General features: G+C 44.9%; 1 protein-coding gene across 1 annotated transcript in view; it reads right to left on the bottom strand.

Moving 5' to 3' along the window:
- Positions 1 to 2,681: 2,681 nt before the first annotated feature.
- Positions 2,682 to 26,770, bottom strand: part of LOC143930443 (uncharacterized) — a 74,569-nt gene continuing 50,480 nt past the window's right edge. The window contains exons 5-7 of the mRNA XM_077454762.1: positions 22,277 to 22,489; positions 15,765 to 15,881; positions 2,682 to 2,935 (exon numbers count right to left, since the gene is read on the bottom strand). Coding sequence (XP_077310888.1) covers positions 2,861 to 2,935; positions 15,765 to 15,881; positions 22,277 to 22,489 — 405 coding nt within the window. The 3' untranslated portion in view covers positions 2,682 to 2,860. The remainder of the gene's footprint in view (positions 2,936 to 15,764; positions 15,882 to 22,276; positions 22,490 to 26,770) is intronic.

Genomic DNA, 26,770 nt, shown 5'->3' on the forward strand with positions numbered 1-26,770 from the left:
GTGGTTAAAGTTGGCCAGGGTCACACTAATGTGTTGGGAAATAATGCTATTCATGCTTTTGAATGGCACCCCAATGTACCTGCACTGCAGTGCACCACTACCATGAGTCATGTTTCTAAAAAAGGGTCAAATACAATTTTGGCTACAATGGGGTTCGTTGACAGCCTATGAATGTGCTGCCTTGGTGCAATGCATATTAAAACACATGATAGGTGAGTTAACATGCATGCTGACACACTGAGAAAGTGTGAACCTGACCTTATATTAATATGTCTATGCTCCTGCTGTATCCATGCAGTGCAGCCCATGGAAGGAGCCGCAATGCTGTTGCTGTAAACTCACCTGGTGGGCTACACCATGCAGTGCCATCTTTAGCCAGGGCAAAAGGGGAATCTGCCCCGGGCCCCATCATTGTTGTGGGGCTCAAAGCAGCTGCCTCATACTTGCCAACTATCCCAGTTCACATTCCCTTGTCCCTTGAAGTTTTAGTCCTGTACTGTGTCTTAATATCGCATTGTGAAGTTCTGTTACTAATGCTGTCCAGCTCTGCCTATTACCATGTACAGATGACTCACCAGCAGACCCTGTGTTTACATGTAAATAACCTGCATTGATATGTAAATAGTGGTGGCATTAATATATAAATAGCTGCAGACCGGCATTGATATGTAAATAGAGGAGGTATTCATATGTGTATCATGCCCCCTAAGGTCATATCCACCATCACTTCTGCTGATAGTTGCCCAATGGGGAGGTAAAAGAGCATGCTTGATAGTCCTGCCCACAACTGTGGTCATTAAGCCTAACAACAGCCTGTTCTGCAAAAGTAAGCAAATTGGAGGTAGAACCCTTTTTCAAAATAACATGGGGCCACAGCACCTTGAAATGGGTTGCATGTGAATGCGCACATCTCAGCAGATGCATGAGGGTGTCATTAACAAGAGCAGCATGTTTCTGGGGTGTTAGGAAAGCGATTTTGCATGCATTCCCAACACACACAAATGTGAACGCAGGCTAAATGCCTCAGTTACATTGGTGGTCAGTGTAAATCTTCTCATTACATTGGTGCTTGGTGTAGAATCCTTTTATTTACACTAGTGGCCAGTGTAAAGGTCCCCCTTACATTGGTGGTCAGTGTAAATCCCTCCTTACATTAGTGGTTCCTGTGAATGCGCCTATTACATTAATGGTCAGTGTAAATCCCCATTAAATTGGTGGCCAGTGTAGAAACGCCTCTTTATATTAGTAATTGGTAAAGAAAATTCAAACTTTCATTTGTGGTCAGTTTCGAATCCTCCCTTCCTGGTAGAAGCCCTCTTTAAAATGATGGTGAGTGTAAATCCCCACTTTCATTGGTGGGCAGTGTAGAAACCCCCCTTTATTGGTTATTGATGTAAAATCCCACATTGGTTGTCAGTGTAAATTCTTCATGACATTGTGTACATTTCCCTTTATATCGGTGGTAAATGCAGAATTGCCCTTACACTGGTAGTCAGTGTAAATCCCCCTTTACATTGGTGGTCAGTACAAATCTCCTCAACCATGGTTGTCAGTGTAAATTCCCCCTTACATGGAGGTCATTGTACCTTACACTGGTGGTTGGTGTAAATGCTCCTATTATATTGGTGTCAGTAAACATCCCCCTTTATATTGATGGGTGATGTAAAATCCCCCGTTACATGGTGGTCAGTGCAAATTCCCCCTAACATTGGGGGTCAGTGTAGAATCCCCCACCATATACTTGCCAAAAATTTCCAGCTTTGCTCTTCATGATTCAGAATTAGCCACACGCATTGGACTTGAGTCTTTTTTCAACCTCTCCTACTATGTAACCTACTATGTAATTAAGTCACGTTGTCACATGGTTTTACAGTAAATGCTGATTTTCAGTCATGTTCTGTATGTTTCTGTTGCTGAATGTTGCAGGGTAAACTTTATCGCCATGTGTTAAGAAAAAGCGATATGTTATGTTCTCCACTAAAGCTTGGATAAGTCTGGAACACAGTACATTCACTGTTTTATATACATGTGGGGTGTGATCACTCCGCTGAGAGGAATACATGGGGTTAGGTTTACTAGAGGCAAACAGACTGTGCACTTTACAAGTGCAGTTGAACTCTTCAAGGGAATTTGCCCCAGAGCATAGTAAAAGAGAGGAAGCTCTGCTGACTTTCTACATCCAATCATGTGCAAGCAAAAAATGCTGTTTATTTTTTCTTCCTTGCATGTGATTGGGCATTCTTTGCAAAGTGAAGCCTTATTTCATTTAATAAGCTCTGGCATGAATTTCCCTGTAGAGTGCAACTGCACTTACAACATGCTCCATCTATTTGCCTTTAGTAAATATACCCCAGAATATTGGAGCGTTTCTTACTTATTCTCTTCTCACTTATTTCAGAAATCATGCTGCCACCATCAGTGCCGGGACAAGGTCATCCAGCGCCCAGGGCAAAGATGCCAAACGGCTCCCCCTTTCCCTTAGGGTTAGGGCCAGGGTGCCCCCTACCCCTGCAATAAACCATTGCGCCAGGGGCAGCCGTCCCTCCTGCCCACCCCTTGTCCCGGCCTTGGCCACCATTAACACTGTTAATGCTGATGCTGATTTGAAGTTGAAGTATTGTTTGTGGCTGGTGGAATTGTATGATATGTAGAAAGGGATTACAGGACATTGAACATAACGCTTTTTAAAATGATGTTTGTAATTTTATTAGAAGTAAAATAAAACAGATACATTTAAATATTTTGATATGTGAACAAATTGGTGAGATCATATCTTATAGGAAGTGTCTAATGAATTTTACCGAAAGGGCAAAAGTGTGGATTATGTGCCAGGAGGGCAGAGTGGCCAGATACCATGTGTTTAGGCAATCAAGATTTCCTCAGTAGGGCTTGGTATCACTGAAGATTCATTATGATCCTCTCTCCTTATCATGTTCTGTAAAATAGGAAAAGTTTTTTTGACACAACATTCATACTTTTACAAGCATATCTTTGGTATTGTAATAAACAGAGATTTGTAGATTAATCGCTTGAAGACCAGGTGTTCTGGCACTTTTTGTATACAAGTTTAAATCAGCATTTTGTGCTAGAAAATTACTTATAACCTCCAAACATTATAACATTTTTTTTTTAGCAGAGACCCTAGGGAATAAAATGGCAATCGTTCCAATTTTTTATGTCACACTGTATTTGTGCAGCAGTTTTGCGAACACAACTTTTTGGGAAAAAATACACTTTAATGAATAAAAAGCAAACAAAACAAAAAACACACAATACAGGCATACCCCCTTTTAAGTACACAATGATGTTTATTTACTAAAGCTGAAAAGTTCAAAATCAGGCTCACTTCTGCATAGAAACCAATTAGCTTCTACCCCCAGCTTGTGCAATTTAGCTTTGGTAATAAAACCTGGAAGCTCATTGGTTTCTATGCAGAAGTGAGCCTAATTTTGCACTTTCCAGCTTTAGTAAATAAACTCCATTGCGTATGTAAAAGCGGGGTATGCCTGTAGTTGCCCCAATTTTTTGTATAATATGAAAGATGATGTTACGCAGAGTAACTAGATACTTAACATGTCACACTTTAAAAATGAGCACGTTGAATGGGGACAAACTATGGTACTTAAAATTCTCGATAGTCAAATGATTTAAAAGCCTTTACAGCCTACCTCTTCAGAGTTACAGAGGAGCTCTAGCGCTAGAATTATTGCTCTCGCTCATGGCGATACTTCACATGTGTGGTTTGAATACCGTTTACATATGCATGCGCGACTTACGTAAGTGTTCACTTCTGCGTGCTTTCATTTTTTTCATTTTACTTTTTCTTTTCACACTGTCCGTTTACATTTCTTTGTGATCACTTTTAGGCTCGGTTCACACAGGTGCGATGTGGGAAACCCTGCAAATTCAGTGTGGACTGCGGAGTCCCGCATTGCACCTGAATCGCCAGCAGTTCACACTGCCCTCTGCTAACCACTGTGGGTGTCAATACAAAGTTAATGGCACCTCCACATTGGTTTGCAGACTGTAGTGCGAACTGTGAATTCAGGCAGGAATCGGATCGCATGGGTGTTCACACCCATGCGATCCGATTCTGGTGCAGACAAAAAAAAGGGTCTTGCACGAGTTTGGTCCAAATGCGATGCAAATTCAGCCATACAGTTTGTATGGCTGATTTCGCATCACACAGACAGTGCATGTGGTCTGCACAGCAATGTGGTGTGAATCGCATGCAACGTCTGGCATCACATCAGTGTGAACCAACCCTTATTCCTATTACAGGAAATGTAGACATCCAGAGATATGGGGTCAAAAAGGCTTCAAATCTCTTCTTTACCTTTAAAAGCAAAAGATAAAAGCAGACATTTTCCCTTTCATTTTTTGTTTTTCCAGCCTGGAGCTGAAGTGATGTCATGATGTCGTTTCGGTCCTCCAAGGCTCCGGCGTTAAGGAGTGAAGCACAATCACTGTGTAACACTGCAAAGTGGAAGCAGAGTCTGTATATCCAATGAGAAAGCATTGCTTCACATACATAGAAAAAGACTTTTAAAATATTAGCAAACATTAAAGAATATGTTACTACAACGTTTCATATTCCCAATATGTACCTGCTGTACAATGTACTTGTATGAAAAAGTATCCTGTTCTCTTTGTATTGCTTCCTTTGTGTGAAATTCCTGGTGTTCCTGGCAGTCCCCTTCCTTTCCTATTAAACATTGAACACACTAGGCATGAGAGCACAGTGTGGTCAGTTTTCTGGCTGTACTGAGCACTCAGTGTGCTGTCCTCCAATGATCAGACTTGTGGTCACACGCAAACCCTCCCTGCACAGCCATTTAGTGGGAAGAGCATTGTACTGCTGTTTCTCCTTATCTACCTCTCTCGCTCTACCTCTCTACCTGCCCCATCCCACCGAGCTCACGTGCAGAAGCGAACGCATACGCGAGTAGCGCTTGCATATGAAAACGGTATTCAAACCACACATGTGAGGTATCACCACGATCGGTAGAGCGAGAGCAATAATTCTAGCCCTAGGCCTCCTCTGTAAATCAAAACATGCAACCTGTAGAATTTTTAAATGTCGTCTATGGAGATTTCTAAGGGTAAAAGTTTGTTGCCATTCCACGAGCGGGCACAATTTTGAAGCGTGACAAGGGCTAATTTTACTGTTGTCTTATTTTTTCATTTAAAAAAAGTGTATTTTTTTTCCAAAAAAAGTTTGCTTGTAAGACCGCTGCGCAAATATGGTGTGACAGAAAGTATTGCAATGACTGCCATTTTATTCCCTAGGGTGTTAGAAAAAAAAAAGTATAATGTTTGGGGGTTTTAAGTAATTTTCTAGCAAAAAAAAACAGTTTTTAACTTGTAAACAACAAATTTCAGAAAGAGGCTTGGTCCTTAAGTGGTTACATTGATTTTTTTTTTACATGTTTACATAAAATGAAAAAAGAAAAAAGAAAATTGTACCATACTTACCGTAATTTTCTTTTCCTGGTGCCTATCCATGGCAGCATACCTGTGACAAGCTCCGCCTTGGCTCCTCCCTCAGGACTAGTGAATATTATAAAATAAAAGGTCAGTACAGCCCCCGCATTCTCCGTAATATAGAATACCGAGGGTGGGATTGTATGTTGCCATGGATAGGCACCAGGAAAAGAAAATTACGGTAAGTATGGTACAATTTTCTGTTTTCCTGGTGCTTCCATGGCAGCATACCTGTGACAAATAACTAGCTGAGACGGGTGGGATGCTTAGAGGTTTATTTTAAAGAAATTATTATTTAGAAGAAGCGAAGGCCGAAGTGACTGCCTGTCTGCCAAACTCCACCGAAGAGAGAGCTCCTGGGTCCACCCTGTAATGTTTCAGAAATGTATGTTGGGACGACCAAGTCGCTGCCCGACAAATAGTCTCGATCGACACATTCGCTCTTGCTGCCCAAGAAGCAGAAACCGCTCTGGTGGAGTGCGCCCTGACTGCCGAAGGGGGATCCAGTCCCTTCGTCCTGTACACCTTGTGGATGAGTTTAACGATCCATGAGGCAATCGTTCTTGCTGATGCCTCCTTTCCTTTGTTTTTACCCCAGGGAATTATAAACAGTCTGATGGAAGCCCGGAATGATGCTGTGGCCTGCAGATAGCATTTCAAAGTGGAGGCGATGTCTAGCTCATGAAGAGAACCGGAGTCCTGTTCTGAAAATGTTGGGAGTGCCCAAGGTTCCGACATGTTCAAGGATGATGCGACCTTGGGAATAAACCCTCGCACTGTTCTGAGTTCCACTCTGTCTGGGTAAAATATAATGTGATCGTGATCTGCTCCTAAAGCTTGGAGCTCCGAAACTCGTCTGCCAGAGGTTATAGCTATCAGGAAGGCTAACTTCAAGGTTAGATTCCAGAGCGATGCCGAGTCCGAAGGGGCAAAGGGTGGATTGGCCAAGGACTCCAGGATGACGGCAAGGTCCCAAGTGGGAAAAGATTGTTTGGTTGGTGGTCGGATCTTTCTGACAGCTTTGAAGAACTGGATTAACAATGGATCCTCTGCCCATCTTCTACTGGTTGCTGCTGAGATCACTGATACCTGCACCTTTAATGCACCTAATGCAAGACCTAGGTCCAGGCCTGTCTGCAAGAACTCAAGAATTTGAGAGGGTGATGAGGAACCTGGATCACAGCTTCTGTCAAGCATGAAGGCCCTGAACTTGTTCCACACTTTATCGTATATGTCGTTCGTGGATGGTTTTCTTGCTTTGAGCAGGGTTGCGATTACTTTGTCGGAGCACCCTAGGGATTGGAACCTTTTCCTTTCAGCTGCCAGATGTGAAGGTCCAGCCTGCGGGGATCTGGATGGGTGTGACATCCTTGCGACAGGAGGAGAGGTATTATTGGAACCTTGACTGGAGGTCGGGTGCTCAGATCCATTGCTGTGGGGAACCAAGGCCTTCTTGGCCAATATGGTAGGACCGATATCACCGTCGAGGTTTCCCTCACAAGTCTTGGGGCCGCAGAGGGAAGGCATAGGCCCGATTGCATGCCCAAGGGGCTGAGAGGGCATCTGTTGCCTCCGCCTGGGGGTGAGGAAGCCTCGAGATAAACCTTGGAAGCTTGGTGTTGAATGCTGTCGCAAAGAGGTCTAGCTCGAGGGGACCCCACTGGTTCACTATCCAGTTGAAGATTTCCGGGTGTAGGGACCACTCGTTGGTATCCGCGAACCTGCGGGAAAGGCTGTCTGCCCTCGAGTTGAGATGACCGGGCAGATAGACTGCCCTTAGGTCCTTCAAATTCCTTTCTGCCCAGAGGAATATGGGTTCCACCTCGTTCAGGAGGGACCTGCTGTGCGTCCCCCCTTGTCGGTGCACATAGGATACTGCGGCCCTGTTGTCCATCCTGAGGAGAATTGGTTTCCCCGAAATCTCGAACTCTAGGGCTAGTAGTGCAAGGTAGGCTGCTCTGAGCTCCAGGACATTCGACACCATGCCTGCTGCATGGAAGGACCATCTTCCTTGTACTGAGGTCTGGTTGGAGTGTGCTCCCCAACCAGCTGCACTGGCATCGGTAGTAATTATGATCCAGTCGACATGCCCTAGCGGGCGTGATTTCGGAAGCGTCTGTTTCTTCATCCACCAATGTAGACTCCTGAGCATCAGGGTCGTCAAGTGTATGGGTTGGGATAGATATCGTCTGTTCCACAGTCTTAGGAACTCCAGCTGAAAATGTCTCAAATGCCAGTGGGCCCAGGGGACCATAGGGATACATGACGACATCCGACCTATCAGGCTCAAGCAGTTTGAGGCTGTCAGGTAGGATCTCGTGCTCACTCTCTTCATTTGCTGAATAATGGAAGTTGCCTTCTGCGGTGGGAGAGACACTGTTCCGTTCCTTGTGTTGAACAGAGCGCCCAAATAGACCATCTCCTGGGTTGGAGAAAGGTGACTTTTCTCCTGGTTTATCTTCCATCCGAATTCTGTTAGTGTTGTCAAGAGGATGCTCCTGGAAGCCTATAACTCAATACGGGAAGGGAAGCAAATTCCAACAGAAACGTTACTGGTGCATATAACAGTAATACCGAAAGAAGGAAAGGATCCCTCTCAGTGTCCCAGCTACCGACCTATTTCGTTGTTGAATGTGGACCTTAAATTGTTCACAAAAATATTAGCTATGAGATTGATAAATTTGATACCGGAACTAATACACCCTGATCAAGTGGGAATCGTCCCAGGGAGAGAAGGAAGAGAAAATACGCAACGAGTGGTGAATACAATTTACCTGGTACAAAAATTGCATAAGTCAACGGTGATAGTATCTGCGGATGCAGAAAAAGCATTTGATCGGGTGGATTGGATATTCTTAAAAGCAGTATTACAACATATAGGCCTGGGGGAGGGGATGCTGAGATGGATCCTAAACTTATATTCAAAACCAAGTGCTAGGGTGAAAGTGAATGACAGATTATCAGAGCCATTCTCCATTTTAAATAGAACACGCCAGGGATGCCCCCTTTCACCCCTGATATTCATTTTGACAATAGAACCTTTTTTAAGGAAAATACGGGCCAATGTGGATATCAGGGGGGTAAAAATAAAAAATGAAGATCAGAAGTTGGCAGCTTATGCAGATGATTTGATCTTTTTTGTAACGTCCCCAATTACATCTCTCCCATCTTTACTAATGGAGCTACGAGAATATGGGAAAATATCCAACTTTAGAATAAATTATGGAAAATCAGAAGCAATGGGGGTAGAAATAGATTCGTCTCAGCTACAAGCAATATCCACGCAATTTGATTTTAGATGGACGAATTCATATATAAGTTACTTAGGAACAAAAATGTCAAAAAATCTAAATGAGCTGTTCGAACTTAACTATATCCCATTGGAAAGACAGATCAAAAGTGATCTTCAAAAATGGGACAAAGAGATTTTTACATGGTTCGGGAGAACCAATATTATTAAGATGAATGTGATGCCCAGACTGTTATACATAATCCAAACTATACCGATCAAGATCCCTCCAAGTTTGTTTAAGGATCTTAGATCAAGATTTATGAAGTTCATTTGGGCTGGGAAACCAGCAAGAGTACGTCGAGATATTCTAGTACTCCCCAAAGGAAAAGGAGGGATAGGACTTCCAGACCCAATAAAATATCAGGAAGCTTTACATTTAACTAGAGTAGTGGAATGGTGTAGGCTTAAAAACGAAAAACCGTGGATACAGACAGAACAAGCAGCGATAGATATCCCATTGGAAGGATTAGTGTGGATTCCAGATACAGAAATACCAATAGGAATGAGAAAACATCCAATACTTGGGGAGACATTACGAATAACTAAAAGAGTATTCAAGAAAACATCTATTTCAAGAATTCCCAGTCCGCTCCTTCCTATCCTTGGTACCCCAGCATTTCTACCGGGAATGACAGATCCAAAATTTAAAACAATACGAGACAGAGGCATGAGCAGAATTTGTCATTTCTCGGTAGGCAATCGGTTAATGACTAAAAAAGATATTGAAAACGGAATGACATTAGGGCTAGATCCTTTCAGAATGAGGCAATTAGAAGCCTTTATTAGATCTAAATCAAAAGTATATGTAGAAATAAGGGCATTGACTGAGTTTGAAGAGATCTGTTTGAAAGGAGAGGAACTGAGACATCTGATGTCTTATTTTTATAGTATGTTAATAGAACAGGAGACTTCACAAGATTTGCCCTTTCTGCAGGCTTGGGAAAGAGACTTAGGGACTACGTTTTCCCCAGAACAAAAGGATAAGATGCTGTTGTTTAATCAAAAGGCCTCGATGGCAAGCAGATATCAAGAAGGGGGATATAAGATCCTTACTAGGTGGTATAGAACACCAAAAGTGTTACATCAAATGTACCCCCAGATATCAGAGACATGTTGGAGATGTCATGGAGCAGAGGGAACATTATTACATATATTTTGGGAATGTCCAAAAATTAGAGTGTTCTGGGAGATGGTAGCCGATACTATTGTAAGGATTACAGGAATTGACCTGGGAGATAAACCGGCAACTTTTCTGTTGCTGGACATCCCAATGGCAATAGAAAGATTCAAAAATTCTTTGCTGAGACATTTATTGATAGCAGCAAGGGCATGTATTCCGGTTCTGTGGAAAAAAAGCAGCCCTCCAGCTAGAGCACAGTGGTTTCAGAGAATTGCAGAAATCCAACAAATGGAAAATTTAACAATGACAATGAGAGATCAAGATGAGAAATATCAGAAGATTTGGGCTCCATATCTAAATTATAGAGAAAGTATGATGTAAAGTATTTTGAAATATGATAGAGCGGGCGGGTTGTGGTGGGGGGGGGGGGGGAGTGAGGGGGGGGGGGTTTAGTTTGTATATTTATTTATTGATTTTTCTGGGAGGGAAGGGTGAGGGAGGGGGGGAGGATGACGTGGAATTGAGGTATGGATTGAAATATTATAAGATTGTTATAGTTGTTAAAGTTGTAGATGTATAACGAAATGTAATGTGAAATCTATGGAAAGAAAAGATGAAAAAATAAAGAATTTATAAAAAAAAGAGGATGCTCCTGTGCTCCACTAACTGGGCTGGATCCTTCGCCAGGAGTAGAAGGTCGTCCAGGTAGTGATATACCCGAAGCCCCAATTCTCTCAGAGGGGCTATGATGGCAATCAGGGTCTTTGTGAAGACTCTTGGTGACGTGCAGAGGCCAAATGGAAGGCTCTGAAATTGGAGATGTACCTGCCCCACCGCAAATCTCAGATACTTCTGGAAAGGAGGGAGTATGGGTATATGCAGGTAAGCGTCCTGCAGGTCTATTGACAACATCCAGTCCCCTGGTTGGACTACACGAATAATTGTCTGTAGTGACTTCATCTTGAATTTTTCTAGAAAAATATAGCGATTTAGTCTTTTTAGGTCTATTACGGGTCTCCACCCTCCGTTTCTCTTGGGGACTAGAAACAAGGTGGAGTAAAAACCCGAAAATCCCTCGGATGGAGGTACTGGAACTACTGCTCGTTGCTCCTGCAGGGAGAGAAGAAATCGCTTTAGCGCTTCCGCTTTTTGAGGGGACCTTGATACCCTTGTCGGGGAGAAAAAGTCCTTGGGAGGTTTGTCTAGAAAAGACCAGAAATGGCCGTGTTTGACCGTGGCAACTACTCAAGGATCCCTGCACTTTTGTTCCCAGATCTTTGAGAACTGTTTTAACCTGGCCCCTACAGGGATCACTTGGGCTGGCCTGGCGTCAAAAGGATTTCGTTGAATCCTGTGGGGTAGGCACTGGCCTCTGTCTCCGGGTCTTGAGAAACGTAGACTGTGTGCTTTTCCAATTGTGCCTGAAGCCTTTCCCTTACCTGGACTGTCGATAGTCCTTATTTTTGGAGTATTGGAACCTGGGTGTGAATGACCTGGAGCGTCTGGATCGTCTGTCTTGGCTAAGTAGGCCTGATTTTCCGCCAGTGACCCGAGAGATGGCCTTGTCCAGCTTTTCCCCAAACAAGGCTTTACCGTCAAAAGGTATCTTGCACCAGTTCTGCTTCGAGGCAATGTCCGCTGCCCACGGTTTCAGCCACAGGGCCCGTTTTGGCCATTACTGAATGGAGCATTGCCCTTGCGAAGCAACGAATTGAGTCAATGGCGGCTTCCCCAATAAAGTCCGCTGAGAGCTTCAGCTCATCTAAGGCCTTAATTATATCTTCCTTTGGGATGTCCTGTTGGATTGCCGACTCTATATTATCCGTCCAGACGCGTAATGCGTTAGACACTGATGTCAGGGCTATCGCAGGTTTACAGGCATTGCCTGCCATCTGATAAGCCTTCTTAAGGTCAAGGTCCATCCTTCTGTCCAGAGGGTCCTTGAAAGAAGTTGAATCTTCCAGGGGCAAAGTGACATTCTTTGCCAGCCTTACCACTGCGGCATTGACCACTGGAGAGCCCTCCAGCATTGCGGAATCCGCCTCAGAGAGAGGGTATAATTTTCCCAAGCGATTGGTGGAAAATCTCTTTTCTGTCCTCCCCATTCTTCCTCAATCACTTCCTTGATCTCTTCCATAAGAGGGAAAAAGGAGATCTGGCGCTTGAGAAAGGGGAAGTATGATTTTGACTTCTTAACCTCCGTGTTGGACTCTTCCCAGCCGATCGCTTGTTTAACCGCCTGTCCATAAGGCTGGACCATGGCGAAGGCAAAGCCGGAGGCATCTAGGTCATCAGAAGATTCCTCTGAAATGGCCATCTCATCTTGATGCTTAGAGGAAGATGCAGGCGTCGGATGAAAAATTCCACTCGTGGATGGCCCGGGAATGGAGGCCTCAGCCATCTGCTCCTGAGGAGGGGATGCTGGTTGTTGCGTCGGCATTGTAGCAACCAATTCCGCAAGGGAGTCCTTTACTGCCTTTTTAAGGAGATCCGCCACTTGCAGGCCCTCAGACTCTGTCCGCTGCAGAGTCTCTAAGACAATTTCAACAAATCATTTTGTCCGGAAGTGGGGTGCCTCCACAGGCCTGACATCTAGTGGGTCTAGGTCTCGGGGAGCGCAAATGACGGCGCTTCTTGGCCGAAGCTTTCCTGCCACTTCTGTAATTCCCACGTCTGGGCGACCTGTCTCTACTGTGACTAGAGTCGTTGTCATCTTCATATCGCCTTGAGGTCCTCTTAGACGTCTTCTGGCGTACAGGACTGAAATACAAAAAGTACCATCCTCAGTGCACTCTTTTTTTTTTTTCCAAGACTTACCTGGACGTAGGTCCTTACCTTGGGAGTAGAGTAGGATCTTGAGGGGGCGGCGAAAGGCTCATGTTAGGCGGCTTAGCAGAGGCAACGGCTAGGAAAAAAGTCAGCGGAGAAGCGTCAACTGGTCATGCCCTAACTTACGAGGAAAAAAAGGAATTTACCTGCATAAATAATGACTTTCCCCCCCCCTTTTACTTTTTTTTTTTTTTTTTGGAACCGCAAATGATCAATTAATTCAATTTATTAATTTACATTTATTTAAATAAATTAATATATATATTATCCATCTACATTATATATATATATATATATATATATATATATATATATATATATATATATATATATATATATATATATATATATATATATATATATATATATATATATATATATATATATACCTACATACATTAAATCATTTGCCTACCTTTAGAAGAATGGGTATAACCTGGAGCTCCAGAGTGCAGTTCTCCTCACAGCCAAAGGCATCGGGCGGCACAGTGGTATAGTGGTTAGCACTCTCACCTAGCAGTAAGAAGGGTCGCTGGTTCAAATCCCAACCACGACACTACCTGCCTGGAGTTTGCATGTTCTCCCTGTGCCTGCGTGGGTTTCCTCCGGGTACTCCGGTTTCCTCCCACAATCCAAAGACATGCAGGTAGGCTAATTGGTAATTGGCTTCTCTCCAAAGATTGGCCCTAGTATATGAATGGGGACCTTGGATTGTGGGCTCTTTGAGGGTAGGGACTGATGTAAGTGTGCAATGTACAGGGACAATTGTAGACACTCAGGTTGAACTGGATGGACTGGTGTCTTTATTCAACCTTACTAACTATGAAACTATGAAACTATCCCACTGAGGCTATTAGGGAGATAAATAGGAGGAGGAGGAGTGGGGGCACGCTTCTCCCCTGACGCTCTAAGGGCAAAGTGGACACTTCGCCCTCTGTAAAAAAGGCCGCCAGAGCCTCCAAATCCACCGCACATGTGCCGAGTGGTGGAATGAGCCGACGAAGGGGGGTATGGGGAGCCAGGGGAACGCAACTAGAAATTTGGGGAGGAGGGAAGAGGAAAGGAGAGGCAAGAGACAAATTACAAGCCTAAGATAAAGGGAAAAGGAAAGAAAAGGAGGACAGGAGGGAAGGGAGAGACAGAAAGGAAAATAGAAAAAAGCTGCTACCTCTGCTGCCATGAGCTGAAGCCTGAATACCCAAACTGCAGATAAAGCTCTTACTTAAGAGACAAACTGCTTGTCCCAAAAGATCCTACAGAAGGGACTTCCAACCTTATAAGCGCATTTAGCTGCCCAAGAGAAGGAACTGCGTCCGGGAGAGGCTTGAACCCAGATGGAAGCTGCCGAATGCAGAAGGTAAGGATGCCGACCAGAATTCACCGCCATGAGGTATGAGGAAAAAAAGGAGAATGCGGGGGCTGTACTAACCTTTTATTTTATAATATTCACTAGTCCTGAGGGAGGAGCCAAAGCGGAGCTTGTCACAGGTATGCTGCCATGGATAGGCACCATTAAATATTATTTTCTCTTAAAGTTAATGTAGTCTATTTATTCTTTTAGCTATACCTGTGTGAGTGTGATCACCTTCATAATGATATGATAATATTTTAGAGGTGAACCTGTATCAAGGAGGTAAATTTCAAACTATGAATGAGGCACCAAAAGGTTCCTAACCTTACCTTAAAGCGTATATGAAGCCCAAACTTTTCTTTACCTATGGTTAAAGCAGGCAATGGTTAAAGCCCCTGCTGTTAGATTTTGCTGTCTCTGTCCTGGTGGGGCGATTTCCTGTTACTATACAAAGTGAGGAGAATTTCCTTTTTAGGCAGTTGTCACCAGAGCAGGTGTGACCATTGGAAGATTTCTTCTCACATCTTGCTCTGATGGCAGTTCTAAGATATTGCATTTCCCATTACTCCACATAAACCCCTGACAGGGGCTGCAGATATGACAGCCATCGAGCCTAGTTATTGGCTGGCCCAGTAATGACCATTGAATTGTGGCAGTGGAGGTTCATGTGTGCCCTGTGGCTTATGGTTCTGTGTGTTTAACAGGTCTGGTGTAGCAGATTAGCAGGGCGGATTAGATAAGTCTTGGCACTTTATGGTCTACACTGGTCTAGAGGGGCCAGGCTGTGGCCAATAGGTGTAGAAAATGTCCTAGTATCAGTAGCAATGCCCCATCATTGGTGTCAGTGAGGGGAATAGTACCCCATCATTGGTGTCAGTGGATGGACTAGTGCCCCAATGTTGGTGTTAGTGACAGGAATTATGCCCCATTGTTATTATCAATGTCAGTGGGAGGAACAGTGCCCAAAGGGCCAGATAAAGGCAAGCAAAGGGCCGCAGTATGCAGACCATTGGTCTACACTGTCACACTTCCTTTGTTCGCTTCAAAAATCGTATTTTTTTGTGTGCAAAGGAACTAAAAAGAATAAGAAACAAATTGAATATTTATATATTCAGCTTTACTAAAGCAGCTCAAAAGGAAAAACATAATTTACAGATAATACATGTATACATGTATACATGTATACCAGAAACTGTAAAGTAATCCACCAGTGTGGTTCAATTTAGTTCAGAATTTGAGAAAATTTAAATTGAGAAAGCAAATGGTAGCCACTTTATTCAGAAAGGCAATCTGCAGCCAAGGGTGCAACAGAACACTGTTCTCAGTAAAATGTGTAAGGAATAGAACCTCTCTCAAGTTATTATTACTGTAAAGAAAATTGGTAGGTAAGGTGGTGCTTGATTTTTGGTAATATTGGTTTGCGCAGTGTATGGGACATTGCTTTGCACAGTGTATGGGCCACCGATCTAAAGACTTTCATAGTGTCACGCAGCAGCATGTTCTACAATGGAAACCTTGACACTTGCTTCATCACTGAACCACCATATATTTCTCAAAAGCCCCGAAGATGGTGATGCTTCTGACCTATGAAAGGCTTTTGGTTGATTTAATTTTTTTTTTTGCAATAAATGCTTTTCAGTTCATATGTTCTAATTCATTATGTGTTCATTAAATAAGTTGCCACTTACCTCACATTTACAAGCAGCGAGAACCACCTCCAGTCTGTATCCCAGAGTTATAGAGGAAATACAAAGACCCCAGATCATCAGAAGCAAGGACATTACATCCAAGCCAAACAGCAAGTTCTGTTCATGAAAAGGGAAGACAATTAGCATGTCAAACACTATACGGGACAACTCCGGACTTATCTCAGTTTTTGTCAATAACAGCTGGAAGTAGTTTTCTTTAATGAAAAAGTTTGATGGCCAATTGAATTCACACTTTATAGACTGCTGGTTTCCAATTTGATATACTGTACAGTAAAAGCTATTTTCAAATTAACAGAGTGAATACTTGCTCAGCATCTAAATGCTTAAAGTTTAGCCTGAAGCGAAAAAATAAATAAATAGCGTAGGTCTAGCAACAGGAGCACAGGGAAGCCGGTGTCTTGTAAAATAGTGTCCTCCATCAGATAGTGTCCCCTGCGTACTGCGCATGTGCAGTACACAGGAACACAGATTCCGAAAATTGCCAAGGATGAATGGCGCCTGCGCCGTGAGTCCAGGTTCTATCCCCACTATCCAAGTGGACATAGAGTTAGAATAAAAAAGAGCCGAGCGGAGCGAGGCCGAGCCCGAAGCGTGACGAGCGAAGCTCGCCCGCGAGGGGCCCTCTAAAATCCACAACCCTATGTCCGCTTGGATGGTGGGGCTACCACCTCCACTCACGGCGCAGGCGCCGTTCAGCTTCGGAGTTTTTCCGAAGCTTCGTCTGCTCCGTACTGCGCATGCGCAGTACGGAGCGGACACCATTTGATGGGCGGACTCTATTAGGCAGAACACCGGGCAAGTGGGGTTTAATATATTTTGTCAGGCAACATGGGGCTACAGTGGATTGGGCAGCATGCGTCGGGGAGGGACTGTAGAAGTCAGAAGTGAGGGGGGTCAGGGGGAACTGGACATCCAGTTAACACACGAGGAGGAGAAACGTTCTGATCAAATGCCCTTCCTCTGCGGCTCTGTGATGTCCGATTCCCGGCACCTGGCAGCACAGCTCCGCTCGATTGCGGATGCCATGGGGACTGATTGGCTGCAGAGCCAGATCACAGCCATGCTGGGGACAACTGCCTCTGATCCAGCTGGTATACAGCTGAGACGCGCTTGACGGGCACGCTCCACAGAGCGATTCAGCCCCTCATAGTCCCTGCGAGCTCAGCGCCTTGCAGGGAGCCCGGACGTGGACCCTCCAGCCCAGCCTCCTCTGGCTGGTTCAGGCATGGGAGCTGGAAGGAATCCACGGCGAGGGCGGAGCTCTGCGGACGGGGACGCAACCCTACACCAACCCAGGTCTTGGAGAGGAGGAAGACCTGCGAGAGTGCAGCCCCATCTCTGGTGGGAATAGCACCGGGAATGGCGGCGTGACTTCATCAGGGAACCGTGACCGTGACGAACACGCGTCGGGACGCTACCGGAAGTGACGCAATCGAGCTCGAGGCTCGTTTATACACTGCATATGAAACTTGCATGCTTGTGAGTACAAAACTGTTTTGCTGTAATAAATCATCATATGTGTTAAAAATTACTACACTATGGGGCTCCCTTCCTCCTTATTTCTTTAACCCCGTACATACGCACCAATTGTCGAGGTAAACCACCCCCCCCCACGCTGAGTGCGGCTGAGCAAATACTTAAAGGGACCAACACAGCGTGATAGGCAGGAGACGCCAGGATCTGTGGATACCAGGATCTGTGGATACCAGGATCTGTGGATATCGGGACAAGACCTCGAGGGATAAAGAACAGGAGTTCTGAGGATATATATATCACATGCTGTTACCTTACAGCTGTAAGGTAAGGGGACACCCATACTCCAACCACACAGGACCACGTGGGATATACTCACCTCTCTCACCACTATCACCGATTATATTGCTCTGTGCACATATATACAGACACTGACACTATATGCGATTTGTTGATATATGCGACTTTTGACATAATCGCCACTGGTTATCGCACAAAGCAGAATGGACACACTCCGATAAATGTTATTGTTTAATTTTTTATATAATTTCTTGTAGGTATTGTACACAGTTTTTTGATTATTTTGAGGGATTTTCTTTACTCCCCTAACACCAATATTGCTTATGCGTTTACTTTGATTTTCTGTCATTTTTCTGCACAATTGAATTATTGAGCTGCTCACTGTCGCATGAATATTGTTCTGATTATTTTATGGTAGAGGACACCCGCACGGATCTTGTTCTACCACTTTTGTGGCACTAGCACTTTATGCGACTTTTGTCAGCTACAACCCACCACTTCCTGCACATATGTTTTATTGAGTTGGTGACTGTTTTATATATATTATTCAATTTACCTTATAGTGTAGCAGAACATTTCACGTACCCATTCACCTTCTAGCACTGGCACTTTATGCGATTTTGTCAGCTTGAACAAATCGCATTGCGATTCACTATTCTTTGTGACTGCTTTAAGTATATTGTTTTATTTACTCTATGGTGTAGTAGATACCTCCATGATTCTATTTATCGTCTAGCACTGGCACTTTATGCGATTCTGTCAGTTTTAACAAATCGCATTAGGGATCACTAGTTCTAAGTATTGTGATTCTTTCCTTTTTTTATGCTTATTTATTACATTTGTCTCTTACTCTGAACATCATTATGCTATAGTGGTGAGAGTCTTCCACCACCCCCTCATAAAATACGCACAACTTTTTATATACCTTCTCTTACTTTATACGGGAATATATATATCACTCACAATCTTAGTGCCTATAGAATTTATTAGCCTCCTAGGCCAATTTCCTGTCATAGTACCGCGCATCACTACTTTTTTATCTTTTTACTATGTTACATGTGCAGTCCCTTTTATTCATCCCCCTTGGATAATTTGATTGTCTCGTCTTTGGGTTTTCGCTCTGAAGAAGGAGCCCAATAAGTTATGCCTGATCCACCATCTTTCTTTTCCTAAAGGCGGTTTGGTTAATGATGCTTTTGATCCCGAGGCGTGTGCAGTGTCTTATACCTCGTTTGGTGCTGCAGTGTTTTGGGTATGGCACTACGATAAGGGTGCCTTATTGGCTAAAACCTATATTGAGTCTGCTTTTCGGTTACTACTGGTTTACCAGCGCAGCTTTCACCTTTTAGGTTGCAGATACATCTATTGCAATATCTGGTTTTGTGTTGTCTTCGTAAAAATCTTTTTCTATATGCTGTGCGTATTCCTGGAGTGGAGAATATGGTGGCTGACGCTCTCTCACGCTTTCAGTTGGACAGGTCCCAGGAGTTGGCATCTGGCAGGGAACAACAGGGAATCCCTTGTCCTCTTCAGCTGTGGCGGATTGCGTTGAACTCTCCACCAGTTTGATTCGAAGCTCCTTGAACGAGTCAACATGGTCCTTCTGGAGGGAATGGAGAGAGCTTCTACATTGGGTGGGGGTTGACATGGATAGTTCTCAAGTTAGACATCTGGTAGTTTATTTCGTTTGTCTGTGTTTTGTGGCTGGCGTTTCTATTTCTGCCATGAACCGAAAATTGCCTGGCCTGGCCTTCCTGTTTAAATTGCGGAGCATTCACAATTTTACCAAAGATTTTTTGATAAGACAAGCCTTGAGAGGTTATTGGAAGGGCACTCGATGGCCAGACGGCTGCCGTCCTATTATTTTTGCTATCCTGCAATCATTGTTTTTGTAGATGATTTTGTTCGTCCAGCTTAGAAAATGTGCTATTCTGGGTGGCTTTTGCTTTGGCCTTTTATGGATCCCTTAGGTTGGGTGAGCTAGTTAGCCTGTCCAAGGCTGCCCGTGGGGGATTGTTGGCGGCGGACATACTCTACGATGGCTCTTCTGTTATGGTCTTTATCTGCTGATCTAAGATGGATCAAGGGGGAAAAGGTGCACACATTAGGTTTCTACAGGTTCCTGGTTTGCCCATATGCACTGTTGCCGCATTGGTGGAGTACTTACGGCTTCGCCCAATAGTGGCTGGGTCATTTCTCGTCCATTCGAATGGTTCTGCTTTGTCAAATTTCAGGTTGTGTCGATTCTACGGCACTACCTCACAGCTGCTGGCTTTGAGACCAGTAGCTTTACCTCTCATTTTTTTCTGCATTGGGGCGGCCACGGGGGCAGCCCGGTGGGGATTGGATAGTGCAGTTTTAAAACGTATCGGCAGGTGGGAGTCAGACAGGTTAAAAATGTATGTTCGCTTCCACGCTTGATTTAATACCCCTGGGTTTAATGGGGTGTCTTGTTGTTTTTTCCCTATTGCATGTGTAGTCATTATCATGTTTGCCTCGTGTGGATATTGGGACACTCCTTTGTTGATTGGGGGGCTAAGAGGGTGGATGTTAGGCCTAATGGTCATCAGCTAGGCTTCCCCAGATCTACAGGCCAGCATTAGGTGCATAGGTGTTCCAGGGCTGTTATGGAGCAGGGTGGTTCCGGAGGTGAAAAGGATCACGAAATGGGATAGGGCCCCTGACATCTTGGTCATACACACTGGAGGCAATGACCTGGGGGTTAGATCCAGCCGACACCTCATACGGGACGTCAGTAAAGGTTAATAAGGTGGTTGGGAGGTTTATAGCATGGAATGGTGGTGTCGTAGTGAGGCATCGGGAGCTAGAAGTGGATACGTGATGATATCTCCGCAGTGATGGGGTCCATCTGAATGTGGTGGGTGCGGACCTGTGGTCCCTGGGTTTGCAAGATGGTGTATAGCGAGCATTATGTCTTTGGGGGGGGGGGGGGGCACAAAGGTGTGAGGTTTCACACTTAGTGCTGTATCAGTTGGGTCTTCGGAGGCATTTTTAAATAACCTGCTGTATTAGATAATTGGGACACACCTAAGGTATGAATCCCCAGTGGAATGGCAGTTATGGTGGTTAACAGGGAGTTGCAATGGTGAATCTGCAGAATGTGGTTCATCCCTGAGTCGGTGCAGTGCAGCAGGGACCGTTGAAATAGTTTATGCAGATAAAGGGAAAATTTTGATCCTTTGTGCCTCCAAGGATCAGCAACATTAGTTTACATAATTGTTAATTTTAATAAAGAGGCAGAAAACTGCCATTTTACTCCAACCTTTGTGTCAGTATATTTTTGGGGTAATTATAGTGGGGGCAAAAGGATGGGGGGTACCGTAATGTAGGATACAAAGAGTCAGGATACATCTGGGGTACCTTTTTTAAGCAAACCTGTGTTTTACCCTTGCATTGCAAAGCAATAGGCTCAATTTGTTGCCCCTCCCTTGCAGCATATACTCCTTTACCATTCCCCCCCCCCCCCCCCCCCACTTTGTTCAGCTGCATGGATACGAGGAAATGAAGGCATGTGTAAGTTCTGAGTCACTCTAGTTAAAGCTCACATACTGTAGATATGACGGTTGGCTATACATCCCATATGACAGTATGGGCCAATCACCAAGTACCAGCACTGTCACATTACAGGAAGCTGAGTGGGGCACATGCATCACATATCTGGAAGGACCAGAAATGTTCTTCATCCACAGCAGCTTAATAAAGTGGCAGGGGAACCACTAAAGGTGTATTACCTTAAAGGAATATATTAGTGTCCCCTCCCTACCTGCAGGCTACTGATTGGACAATGAAAGAACAGCAACACACTTATAGCTCACACTACTGGCTCTGCTCTCTTTCCTTGCTAAGCTTGTGTCTTTACATCAGAGCCCAATTGACTGCTAGTGCTGCCTCTTCCTTCAAGTGCTGCTATGTGGAGGACTAAAAGGGGCTGATCATTTTTCACCCAACTCAGGGATGTTTGCAGGACACCCTCTGCTTGAACTTCAGTGGACTCCTGTTGAATCAGCTGACACTCAAGCTGTTTTGGGGAACCTCTAATGATATACTGCCATTTTTCCTATTCAGAGCAAAGCGAAAAGTCTTCACCAACATATTCCACCAAAAGTTAGAACATGAGGCAGTGTTGTAGTATAAGTGGAATAAAGTGTGCTATATAAAGTCCTATAAATTAAGTCCAAATATATTACACCAGTGAAGAAAAGAACCCGGTGCCTGAAAAATTAGCTTCAATGTGCTTGCTCTTTTAGCATTTTAGGAGTTAAGCAACAGTAGGCCGGCGAGTTGTTCAGCCAATTTGTATTGAATGGAGAAAGGAGAATATCCCAGATGTGGCAGCCTGGTAAATCTTATGTGGTCATTAAATTAAATAAGTGCGAAGAGCAGCGGCAGTGGTGTTCAAGGCCTGATCACAGCCTGCTAAGGAGAGATTCATGACCTGAGGACCTTGGTGTGTGTGGCAGTGAAAGTGACCCTTCCCATCTGACCCCTTTCGATGCTCTCAGTTTCTGTAACTTATGTACATAAAACTACTGCTGTTTCTGAAGTGTCTCTTTCTTGGTACTGATGATTAAATACTGAGGCGTACTGTGCTGAGCCCTAATATCACAATCACCATCATCCTATATACCTTGAGTTTTAATAATTCTTTGCCAGATGTAAAACCAACAACATTTACAAGAGTACCTGGGACACAATACCTGGGCTTGATGAAAGCCTCTCTTGCAGTTCTCCATTTCCCATTCTGATGGCTGATAATATCTTGCGGCTTGTGGGGGGAGATAACGGCTTTGGGAGACATTTTCACACAAAGAGACCAGGTTGATAGTCCAACCATTGTCATTACTTATGAGGAATGTTGCAGCAATAGACACAGCAAGGCTAACCAACATTGAAATGAAAGCGAGAACCTCCTGCGAGGAAGAATAAAACAAAAGATTTTTTCATGATAATATTTAATATTCACTGTGGTAATATGGCATTAGCTGCGATTTGCTGTTTGCATGTTTGGCAGATGTAGGTGTAGGAAAAGCCAGCTGTCAATCCAGCACTGCGCCCAGGACATGAATCCATTAGCTCCTGGCAGAGGCGTACTAAGTAGGGGGCGAGGGGTGTGGGCCGCACCGGGTACTACACACTGGGGGGGTGTCAGGCCGGCACCCCCTCCGCGATTATAGCGGTGCCAGCATTGCGGGATTAGGCGGCAGCACACAGTGATAGGCACAGGCAGGGAGAGGAGAGGCGAGCTATCGCTGTGATGCAACAAGGGGGAGGGGGTGTGCGGGGGGTGCAGGGTGACACAGGTGCACCTTCCATCCCCTCCTCTCGCGGCCGCGGGCTGTCTGTCTGTGTGATCACTGATGTCACACAGGCAGGCACAGCCGAGCAGCCACCTCCCCCTCCTCTCTGTTTATGTGTAAACAGGGGGAGGGGATCTGCTGAGCATGTGCCACTGCGACGCGCTGATCTGAGGTACTGAATGGGGGGGGTCTGCACTGAATGGGGGCTATACTGAGGAAGGGGGGCTGCACTGAAGAGGGGGGCTACACTAAAGGGGGGCTGCACTAAAGGGGGGCTGCACTAAAGGGGGGCTGCACTGAATAGGGGCTGCACTGAAGAGGGGGGCTGCACTGAAGAGGGGGGCTGCACTGAATGGGGGGCTTCACTGAAGAGGGGGGCTGCACTGAAGAGGGGAACTGCACTGAAGAGGGGAACTGCAATGAACAAGGGGCTACACTAAAGAAGGGGGCTGCACTGAATGGGGGGCTACAGTGAACAGGGGGCTACACTGAAGAAGGGGGCTGCACTGAAGAAGGGGGCTGCACTGAATGGGGGGCTATGGTGAAGAGGAGGGCTGCACTGAACAGGGGGCTACACTGAAGAAGGGGGCTACACTGAAGAAGGGGGCTACACTGAAGAAGGGGGCTGCACTGAATGGGGGGCTACAGTGAAGAGGGGGGCTGCACTGAATGGGGGGCTACAGTGAAGAGGGGGGCTGCACTGAATGGGGGCTACAGTGAAGAGGAGGGCTACACTGAACGGGGGCTACACTGAAGAGGGGGGCTGCACTGAACGGGGGGCTATACTAAAGAGGGGGGCTGCACTGAAGAGGGGGGCTGCACTGAATGGGGGGGCTACACTGAAGAGGGAGTCTGCACTGAATGGGGGCTACACTAAAGGGGGGGTTTGCACTGAAGGGGGGGTCTGTGTAAAATGCAGGGGGTCCAGAGCTGCAGGGTGTTGTGTAATGTAAAGGGGTCCAGAGGATCAGGGTGTTGTGTAATGTAAAGGGGCCCAGAGGTGAAGGGGCTGTGTAATGTAAAGGGGCCCAGAGGTGCAGGGGGCTGTGTAATGTAAAGGGGCCAAGAGGCGAATGGGGGCTGTGTAATGTAAAGGGGCCCAGAGGTGCAGGGAGCTGTGTAATGTAAAGGGGCCCAGAGATGCAGGGTGTTGTGTAATGTAAAGGGGTCCAGAGGTACAGGGTCTTGTGTAATGTACAGGGGTCCAGGGGGGTCCAGAGGTGCAGGGTGTTGTGTAATGTAAAGGGGTCCAGAGGTGCAGGGTGTTGTGTAATGTAAAGGGATCCAGAGCTGCAGGATGATGTGTAATGTAAAGGGGTCCAGAGATGCAGGGTGCTATGTAATGTAAAGGGGTCCAGAGGTTCAGGGTGCTATGCAATGTAAAGGGGTCCAGGAGGGCAGGGTGCTATATAATGTAAAGGGGTCCCCAGGTGCAGGATGCTGTGTAATATAAAGGGGTCCAGAGGTGCAGGGTGCTGTGTAATGTAAAGGGGTCCAGAGATGCAGGGTGCTGTGTAATGTAAAGGGGTCTAGAGGTTCAGGGTGCTATGTAATGTAAAGGGGTCCCGAGGTGCAGGGTGCTGTGTAATGTAAAGGGGTCCAGAGGTGCAGGGTGCTATGTAATGTAAAGAGGTCCAGAAGGGCAGGGTGCTATGTAATCTAAAGGGGCCCAGAGATGCAGGGTGCTGTGTAATGTAAAGGGGTCCAGAGGTGCAGTTGTGGAGAGGGGGTAGGCAGTAGTGACAAAGAGAAATTGAAGGATGCAGGGGGCACAGTGGGGTATTTTTTACATTTTAATGGGGGGGGTGCCAAATATAGGATCCGCCCCGGGTGCCAAATGCTCTAGGTACGCCCCTGGCTCCTGGTCTTCCGATCCTGCTACAGAGTGCTCTATAATACAATGTAGCTACAATGCCTCCAGATTTTAGTAAAACTGGAAACCCAGTGATGTAATCCCTGATGTCAATAGTATTTCCTGAAAACTTTAGTGACCACTTTAAAGCAGAGCAGAATTGACAAGAAGAAGTAGCACACCACTATTTCAGGAACTCAATAAGGAGCTGGATGATTTTCCCCAACTTTCCCCCCTTGAAAAAAAAAGCCTTTAACATAAATTTTTTTATTGTGTGTTGGACACTCAAATTTAGTCAACAGCTAGTTATACATTAGGTTGTAAGCTGAATAACTCATGTACGGCGGTTGTTTTAAACCCGATCTCCACACAAAGTTAAGGAAAATATCCCCAGTGGGACCTTAGAGAGAAATAAGAGCTCAACAGAAATGGTAATTCTATTCCCAAACATCTAAATATCTAAAACAACTAAAAAAAAGAAAGTTTGGTTTAGGCTTTAAGTACCAAATTAATCCACACGAAAGCCCCCTTTATATTTCATTTCCAAAACTTGAGATTGCCTCCAACAACTGGTCATGAAGAAATGCATATGCGTTGATATACTAAAGGCAAATAGACTGTGCACTTTGCAAAGTGCAGATGCACTCTGCAAGTGCAGTTGCTCCAGAGCTTAGTAAATGAGGGAGAGCTCTGCTGACTTTCCGTTTCCAGTGATCTTTATTTAGAAACATTTTTGGTATACAAAGTCAGCAGTTGCCATTGTATAAGGTAACAGTCTCTGGTTACAAACCAGAATTTAAAGAGGAGGTCCACCCACCCTGCAAAAATGAAAAGCCAGCAGCTACACACACTGCAGCTACTGACTTTAATAATAAAATACTTACCTGTCCTGGAGTCCAGCAATGTCGGCACCGCAGCTGATGTTTCCATCAGCTGTCGGGTGCTGCCGCCGCCATTGCTAGTTAGGGAACCCAGCAGTGTAGCATTACGGTTTCATACCGGGTCTCTACTGCACATGTGTGAGGCACCGCTGCTCTCTCCTACGGGCCTGGCGGTGAGGGAAGAAGGAGGAGGGAGTTGAGGTATCCGCTCCCCCCTGCCCCCCGAAAGGTGCCAAACATGGCACCAGAGGGCGTGAGGAGACAAATGAGTGTAAGTTCCACTTTTGGGTGAAACTCCGCTTTAAGTCTTATGCATTACAGAAGAGAATACATACTTTTTTATCGCTACTCCTGGCTCATCATCGTTCACAATTCAGAAATAGTATATAAAATGAAAACAAAAAAACATAGAAAACAAAAAGATTACGCAAAAAGAGAATACAATATAACAATTTAAGTAGACCTCAAGCGGTGTAGAAGGAAAGCACACAATATCTTCTCACATCATGTCTCGCCAAAGGCAAACATACCGAGGGAGGAGACGCCGAAATAAAGCCCTTTTAATGTCAGCGAATCCCGCCCCTCGCTCCATAATCCAAAGACATTCGATAATATATAGAAGGGATTGCTCTGCTGACGTTCATCATCCAATCATGTGCAAGCAAAAAAAATGTTGTTGTTTTTTTTCCTTGCATGTGATTGGGTACTCTTTGCAATGTGCAGCTTTACCTCATTTACTAAACTCTGGAACAACTGCACTTGCAGAGTGCAAAGTCTATTTGCCTTTAGTAAATCAACTCCTATGTGACATTGACTGGATTTATATATTTTACCATGCATTACCTCAACACACATTAATGCACAGTACTATGCACTTTACATAAGTTGCCATGCTTTTAGAATGTTCAAATGTACACACAGGGATTGATTTACCAGAGGCAAATAGACTGTGCACATTGCAGGTGCAGTTACACTCTGCAAGTGCAGTTTTTCAGAGCTTTGTATATGCGGTAAAGCTTCACTTTACAAAGAATACCCAAACACATGCAAGAAAAATACAAAAAAAATGCATTTTTGCTTGCATATGATTGGGTGATGGAAGTTCCCTTATTTACGAAGCTCTGGACTAACTGCATTTGCAAAGTACACACAGGGCCGGAT

Source organism: Lithobates pipiens, unplaced genomic scaffold, assembly GCF_037356315.1.
Source record: "Lithobates pipiens isolate NorthernLeopardFrog02 unplaced genomic scaffold, aLitPip1_a1.2 Scaffold_25, whole genome shotgun sequence".
Classification (NCBI taxonomy): domain Eukaryota; kingdom Metazoa; phylum Chordata; class Amphibia; order Anura; family Ranidae; genus Lithobates; species Lithobates pipiens.